Source organism: Siphateles boraxobius, unplaced genomic scaffold, assembly GCF_051911475.1.
Source record: "Siphateles boraxobius isolate OS27281-9 unplaced genomic scaffold, OSU_SipBor_1 41, whole genome shotgun sequence".
Classification (NCBI taxonomy): Eukaryota; Metazoa; Chordata; class Actinopteri; order Cypriniformes; family Leuciscidae; genus Siphateles; species Siphateles boraxobius.
Genome location: NW_027509042.1, coordinates 30,172,033 through 30,180,594, shown reverse-complemented (window position 1 = coordinate 30,180,594; position 8,562 = coordinate 30,172,033). Strand labels below are relative to the sequence as shown.

General features: G+C 44.2%; 1 protein-coding gene across 1 annotated transcript; it reads left to right on the top strand.

Annotated features, from left to right (window-relative positions):
• Window positions 1-1,073: 1,073 nt before the first annotated feature.
• On the top strand, window positions 1,074-4,670 carry LOC143706817 (delayed-rectifier potassium channel regulatory subunit KCNS2). Its single transcript, XM_077199163.1, has 2 exons — window positions 1,074-2,047; window positions 4,077-4,670. The coding sequence occupies exons 1-2, from the start codon at window positions 1,082-1,084 to the stop codon at window positions 4,560-4,562; spliced, it is 1,452 nt and encodes a 483-aa protein (XP_077055278.1). The 5' UTR covers window positions 1,074-1,081; the 3' UTR covers window positions 4,563-4,670.
• Window positions 4,671-8,562: the final 3,892 nt, after the last annotated feature.

Genomic DNA, 8,562 nt, shown 5'->3' with positions numbered 1-8,562 from the left:
TGTCCACTACAGTGGTGATCTTCACAAGCGGGTGCATTTGTTAATCTGGCCCATATTGCAAAAAGATACTTGGTTACACCTGCCTCAACAGTGCCATGTGAGAGGCTGTTCTCTTTGGCAGGCCATATTTTGCTAAAGAATAGGTCAGCTCTATCATCTGAAAATGTGATGCCTAATGTGAACAAGCTAGATTGCCTGAGCAACTGGCTGAGAGAAGAGTAGACTGTATGATTGGTTGACAGGAGGCATGTTGCACAGATGCACACTGTTTGAAGTAATTATCCTTAATCAAAAATGTAGAGATTACTCACTCTGACTCTTCACAGACATTATGGGATTCCATTTCTAAAATAGGCCTAATTAGTGTTGCATTATTTTGAGTTGATGTTACTTACTATGCAAAAAAATTACAGTTCAGCTATTTGTGAATTTGTAGCAGACATTTGTTTGTAACAGTTGTTGGTTTCTGCTAAATATGTCTGCAATTCATATGGATGCCTCAACAAATTAAGAGATTGTTATTGAACACTTGTTAAATAAAGGTTAATGATTGAGGTAATACAACTGAAGAATTTGTTTACTTAAAACAGTTTGTTTTATTTATTTCAACACTGCAGGTTAAGTAAATCCTAATATTTTAAATGTGCGATTAATCGTGATTAATCACAGCCCATGACTGTGATTAACTCGATTGAATTTTTAATCGATTGACAGCACTAATAAAAACACTTCAGAATATATTTTTAAATAAAAAAAAGGATGAAAATAAAATATACAGAGTTACATAAATTGAAAGTTAAGAATTGTTATTCACAGAATAAGCTGAGAACTGCATCACACATCACAGGATTTTCTTTGTGGAGCCAAACAGTACGCAAATAACATGAGAACACAGTAATTGTGTAAAATTATAATCATATTGTGTAAAAATATATATTGTAAAAAATTACTCATACCCTCTGGAACTGACAAAATTACAAAAAATTATTTTTAACATGTAAATGGAATAACCAAAATGAACCTGTTATTTTTTCCAGCCATACTAAATTTCCTTTTTTCCATTACAGCGTGAAGGTAGACCATGGTGAAGGAAAGACATCCTTGGTGGATTTTGGATCCTAAGGACCACCTTTTACACATCAATGTAGGTGGGTTGAGGCACACTCTATGCTCAAGCATTCTGAAGAAGTTTCCGGACACACGTCTTGGCCAACTCTTATCTTGTGACTCAGAGGATGACATTCTACAGCTTTGTGATGACTTTGATGTTCAACAGAAAGAGTTTTACTTTGACCGTAACCCTGGTCTCTTCCCTTATGTCCTGCACTTCTATCAGACCGGCAAGCTGCATATTATGGATGAGCTGTGCATTTTCTCCTTCTCTCAGGAAATAGAGTACTGGGGAATCAGTGACTTTTTTCTGGACAGCTGCTGTAGTTACCGTTACCTTGATCGTAAACTGAAGAGACATCATACATCCTGGGATGAAGAGAGTGATGTTAGCAGTGTGGATACATCAGTTGATGAGATTTCTGATCTAAACAAAGATATTGAGCACTTCCATGAAATACGTTTTGGAAACATTCGGAAGTGTCTGTGGCTAACATTGGAAAATCCAGGATATTCAATCCCTAGCAAAGTTTTCAGCTTGCTTTCCATTTGTGTAGTGTTAATATCAATTGCCACCATGTGTATCAATAGCATTCCAGAATACCAAAAATTTGATGAAAGTGGTAATCCAACTGAAGACCCAACTATGCATGTATTAGAAGTGTTCTGCATCTGCTGGTTTACCTTTGAGGTAGTAACTCGCATGCTTCTTGCTCCAAACCATCGCAAATTCTTCTTGCTACCACTAAACGTGATTGACATCATCTCAGTGATGCCAATATACATAACAATCTTTTTTGATCTGGTCATTGGGAGTGAGTCAGAGCTGGGCAACTTGGGAAAACTGGTCCAGGTGTTGCGGCTGATGAGAATCTTCAGGGTCCTAAAGTTGGCTAGGCATTCAACAGGGTTAAGGTCACTAGGTGCTACTCTACGGGTGAGATTACACTGCCATTGTGCAAAGGGTATTTACAATCTACATATTGTAGTGCAGAGGTCTTCAACCCTGCTCCTTGGGACCCACTGCCCTTTAGGGTTTAGCTCTAGCTCTAATCAAACACACCAGAAGCAGCTAATCAAGCTCTCCAGGATCGCTTGAAATATACTGTCAGGTGTGTTAAAGCAGGTTGGAAATAAACTTTGCAGGACAGTGAGTCCCCAGGAGTTTGGTTGAAGACCTCTGTTGTAGTGGTGTTTAATCCTGGACCTGGAGGGAGATTCATGCCACTCTACATTTTGTACGTGCCCATGGTTCCCTGTTTGCATACAATCCACCATAAATAGTATCTTTCCCTGTGTCCCAATGTGCATCCTAAATAGTATGCGAGATTACAATAAGTGTGTCCCAAATCATAGTATATGTTGAAAAGAGTATGCTAAAAGTCCCCTGATGGTCGACTACTGCGGTTCCCAAACTTTTTAGAGTTGCGTACCCCCTGAGGCAATTACCATCCTTCTGCATACCCCCTCTCTTCCACTAAGGGGGCTTTCACACTGGCAGTTTAGTTCGGAACGGGGCACGGTTCGCATGAAAAATCGCTAATGTGAACGCTATCATGTGGACCCGTGTATGCACTGGGGTACCGAACCCGAGACTACCGGGAGGAGGTGGTTTCAGTTCGGTTGCTCCCGAACCGTGCTGCGGCTCGCGTGTATGTGAAAGCAACACGGACTCGGGTGCACACTTGTTCAGGAAGTGAAGTATCCTGTGCATGCGTTTTAGCCGATTATGATGTATTTAGTTAAATATAACACGTAAGGGATGAAGATTTACCTTGGATACGAGCAAGAGTGAGTCTGCAGTGTATTTGCGTATAGTGCGTGCATTCAGGGCAACAAATTAATGGAAATCCACTGTCTCCTCAAAAGAGTCCATTTGCAAGCTGCGGAAAGACAGCTTATGCGACACACACACACACACACACACACACACACACACACACACACACACACACACACACACACACACACACACACACACACACACACACACACACACACACACACAGTAAACCTGTGTTGTTTACTCAGCTATGCATAATAGCACTAAATGAATAAAAAACACAATAAATGGACCCGCGTCATGTTTTCTATCATGCGGCGTGCACGTTTGCAAAGATGCACGCAAACGCACCAGAGTTCGATAGAATCAAGTTTAGTGTGAAACCAGACCAACGTTGCGGGGGATGCCGGGAACAATCGCGCTCGGCCTCGGACCGCAGCAAACGAGCCCAGTGTAAAAGCCCCCTTAGACTGCAGTCACACCTTTTCCATTAAGGGACATTACTTATTATTCATTTTATATTTCACCTGCAACAACATTTTAAACTTAGTAAGAAGAGATGTATTTAAGACATTAAATGAGACAAGCCAGTTTATGGTGACATGATGCTTGTGACGATATGTGACAAAACGGCACATAATGTCACAAGACACAATTTTCTTACATGGTAGTGTGTCTCAAAACTTGCCTACTCTTCTGCTACACAAATGTATGTACTTTTTCCTCACAAAAAGAGTAAATACTTTTAGTGCAAAGTATGTGTAGGCGAATTGGAATGCAGCATCTTTTCAGTTTATGGACCTCTCTCTTAATGAGCTGAAAATCTGAATCAGGTGTATTTCATAAAGGGAGACATAACAAATGTGCAGTGCCGTGGGTCCCTAAGATCAGGATTGAAAACCACTGGCATTTTGAATAGTACTGACTGTAAATGTTTTGATTATGTCTTATGTAACTAAATTGATATATGACGCAAGACCCTAAAAATCCAGAAATAGCATTTTTTCCCCTACCTTGTCTTCCATCCCATTTTTTTCCCAATTCCATCCCATTTTTACAATTTGAACTTAATTTTGAACATTCAGAACACTCAGTTTTGACAACTCAGTATATAAGTGCTTTAAAGCTTTTTCTACCTACATTTTACATGTAAAAAATATCATGTCTTTGTTTCTTTGTCTAGCACAGCTACAGAGAGGTTGGAATCTTATTACTGTACCTGGCAGTGGGTGTATCAGTGTTTTCCGGAATGGCTTACACTGCAGAATATGAGGAAGATGTTGGTTTGGACACAATCCCAGCTTGCTGGTGGTGGGGGACAGTTAGTATGACAACAGTGGGATATGGAGATGTGGTTCCAGTGACAGTGGCTGGAAAGCTGGCAGCATCTGGCTGCATCCTGAGCGGCACATTAGTTGTGGCACTACCCATCACCATCATTTTCAACAAGTTTTCACATTTTTACCGCAAACAAAAAGCTCTTGAGGCATCAGTGAGAAACAGCAACAACAAGAGACGTATAATGAGACAACAGAGAAACTGTGGAGACACTGAAATATATGTGCGTAGCCACTGTTTGGAGGATGGAGAAAAGGATCAAGATGTGACTTATGAGGGAGGAGTTGTCAACTATTGCTACGAAGACCATCCACTGACATATACAGTCTGACTTTGCAAAAAAAGTGATTAGTTAAAAAAATCAAAAATCAAATCAAAGTCGTTATGGTTATACCAATATTAAAGATCATATCCTGACTTAAAATACAGATGGGTGAAAAATTAAAGGAAAATCTGGGGATCCAGTGTTATGCTTATATTTGGGTCCACTATACAAAGGGTTTTTCTCAATGACAGTGCTGCATCCACAGCTTCTAGATTAGTGTCATCCTCGGCATTAAATGCTGGAATGAGACAGACTAGTAAAGGCCTGGGTATACTTCATTTTCCGCACTCCATCTTTCGCACAGTTGAATATGCAAGCCTTAGAAAGTATACTCCTTTGGCTGTGAGCATGGAAAGACATGTTTGGCACGTTTGCAGGATCTAGTGCTTTCTGTTTTCAAGCGCTCAAGTCACTCGCACATGCGCTGTTGTACGCGCACCGTCCGCATGATCACAAAAATTGGGCTGCATGCGGACAGGGTGTGGGGATGTCTGCGGACCCTTCTGATGATGAAAATTACATCACGCGGACTGTGCCATAAAGGTTTCTGTCCTTGCATTCGAAGCATGAGAATGCTATTAAAGTTATTTTGGGTCAAATATTTTACACTAAAACTATTTATATCATCTGACTTTCTATTAATGCAATACACTGAATTAAAACCGTCTGGAGTATTATTCCACTAGTTCACAGTATGGGCAGTTTAGCATTATGTGATTAATTTACAACAAATCAAAAGAAAACATATGCTCTGAAATGTTGTTTTGGTCTTGCATTTCATAATGAAACCGGAGTAGCTCAGCTCAGTAGTTCAGTTAGAATGGGTGCAAAGGATTGTCAAGTCACATTTATTTAAATAAATCATTATTCAGCTCAGTTTTTTTCAATGTTGATTTAATTCAGTTCCATAGCTGTGTAAGTGTTGCAAAATGTATCAATTACGAAAAAACAAAGGTAGCTCAATTCAGTTCAAGTTTTTTTCCTGTCCAATAGTGTCAGTGCAGTCAAACCGCTGATATTTTCTAGAATATCAATTTCCTCTTAAACCCCATCTTGTCAAGCCAAAGGCTACAGTGGAAAGGAACCGAAACACCATCACAAGTACACCTAAACCTTGTAAGGAACCAGACTCAGCCGGGGGGCCAGTTCTCCATTGGCCTAAATGAACGAACATGGTGTGATTTATGATTCCAGGCTGTATCATGAGTCAGACTTTGTGGACTGATATTTAAAATTTTGCATCCAACTCACTCCGCATGAAGTTTGGAAAAGGCCAATAAAAGTAATTAGGCTTGTCTATATGTCGCTTAATATGAAAAGGATCTACCACCTGTGGTTGATTGTTATATTCTAGATATTATCCACTGGACAGAATTTTCAGCAATAAAAGTGAAGGACAGATATGCAATAGGATCTTGCTATTGGATAGGAGTACTGAGGAGCTAAACCATTTTGGGCTTTATAATTAGCAAGATTTTAAAATGTATATAATGCTTACAAGGCAGCCAATACTAAACACTTTAGCTGCTGCATTTTGGACCAGTTGAAGTTTGTTTAATAAACCTGCTAGCCATCCACCCAGAAATGCAATACAATAATCTTGCCTTGATGCGTGATGCATGAATTAACTTTTCTGCATTTACCATTGAGAATATGTGTCGTAATTTAGAGATATTTTTAATATGAAAAATATGGCTTTAAAAAATGTCAAAAGTGTGGCTTTCAAATGACAGATTCATTTCAAATAGCACACCCTGACTCTTGACTGATGATGAAGACTTGACAGAACATCTATCAAGAGAGAGTATTCTGATTCCCTTTCGAGAACGGTCACTTCGTGTTGGGTCTAGCTAGACACTATGGGAAAACTAATTTTCTCGAGAATATTGAAGTCTTTATTTTAAAACGCAGTGCAGCTGCAAGGCGAGCATAGAGTAGAGCGTCTAGCTTGCCATTGGCTGTGCTGCAGCAACTGCACATCCTATGGCGAGGTGGCTGAGACACACGAACCAATCAGGGCGCTTGCCCTACACTGTGACAGCCTTCCCATTGCCATTCTTTTCACACTCACGTGGCTGGGCAATTGTTGGGGAGAAGCGATCTCCTCATTCGCTTCCTTAAGGGGGCCAGAGGGCTTAACCCGCCTCGGCCCGCCTCTGTACCCTCCTGGGATTTGTCTACGGTCCTCAGGGCACTGAAGAGGCCCCCGTTCGAGCCTCTTCAGTCAGCAGACCTCAGGCCGCTCTCGCTGAAAACAGCAACTGCACATCCTATGGCAAGGTGGCTGAGACGCACGAACCAATCAGGGCGCTTGCCCTGCACTGTGACAGCCTTCCCATTGCCATCCTGGGCTCGCGGCTAGCCCTCCTCTCGGGTGGTTCTCCTCCCCTCGCACTCTCCCACTCCCTTCTTTCGAGCCTCGACGGAAGAAGTGGCGTGCACAAAGGATGCCAGAGAAGAGAGAGAAAGGCGATTCCGCGCCGGCTCAGTCCCGGCGTCTCTCGCGTTCTCCTCGTGAGACCCCCTCCCCCATGCTGTTCTCGCGGATGGATCTCTGCCCCTAGTCTCAAGCAGCGGATATAATTTCATTCGGCGCCTCAGGGGAAGAATGCGACGACAGCCTTTCCCCCGCTGCGTCTGAGGGAGAGGATTGGCCGAGCTCGACACCAGACCCCGTTCTTCAGTCTCAGGCCAGCTGTGACGCAGCCAGAGTGAGCGTCGACGCCAAACTAATCCGCGTTCAGACTAATCAAGTGGTCGCTGCCTGAGGAGCCCACCACCGGCTCGATGGGTGCTTCCTGCAAGGGCGCCAGCAGGCTCCCTGCCAGAGGCCAGCACCCTGTTTACCGGAAGTTCATGAAGAACTCATGAAATCATGGCGTGCCCCGTATTCAGCGCGCATGAAATCCTCTACCTCTGCCACGCTCTCGATCATCAACGGCGCCGAGGAGAAGGTGTACGACAGGATGCCCCTCCTAAAAGAGGCCGTGGCTGCGCATCTATGCCCGCCCACCTCTAGCGGATGGAGAACCAAAGTGGTCCACCAAGCCGTGCCGCACTATGTCAGCTCTCGTTGGACGCGCCTACGCCGCCGCTGGCCAAGCTGCATCAGCCCTGAACACCATGGCCATTCTACAAGTGTATCAGGCGAGACGACTCCGTGCTATGGACGAGGCTGGACCGGATCAAGAGGTGTTTGGGGATCTGCGCAGCGCTATGGATTTAGCCCTGCGAGCCACTAAGCCAACCGCCCAAGCTATCCGCAGGGGGACGGCTAGCCTTATTGTGTTAGAGCGCCATCTTTGGCTGAACTTGACCGAGATTAAGGACGCTGACAGACATGCCAATCTCCAACACGGGCCTCTTCGGGCCAGCAGTCAAGGGTTTCTCTGAGAGGTTCACTGAGGCACAGAAGTCATCGCAAGCCATGCAACACTTCTTGCCAAAGCGCCACAAGCTCCTCAGCCCCGCCCAGCGGCTGAAGCACACAGGCGCCAGAGACCAGCTAAGCGCTACCCGCACCCGACTCGCCAGGACCCCCGACCCAAGATTGAGCACCGCTGATAGTAAATGCTGCCTCCACGACAGGGGCAAACACACTCATAGAGAGTGTTTCCCCATCCCACGAGGCGGTGGGTTCCCCATTTCAGGGGAGCCCGCCCTCGTTGTCCATTCAGACCCTAGCTTCTCAGGCCAAGGCCTGGCAGCACAGGCCATTCTTGAGATTCGCCTTTGAGGGGCAGGCTTATCGGTATACGGTCCTACTTTTCGGCCTATCACTACCACCTCGTGTCTTCATGAAATGCATGGATGGCGCGCTTCTCTCCTCTGAGACAACGGGGAATGCGCGTTCTGAACTACCTCGATGACTGGCTTGTTCTAGCGCAATCGGAGGGCAAGTTGTTAAGTCACAGACAATTTCTCCTCAGCCATTTGGAATGCCTGGGGCTCAAGGTCAATTTCACAAAGAGTGCACTGTCCCCCAGCCAGCGCATTGCTTTTCTGG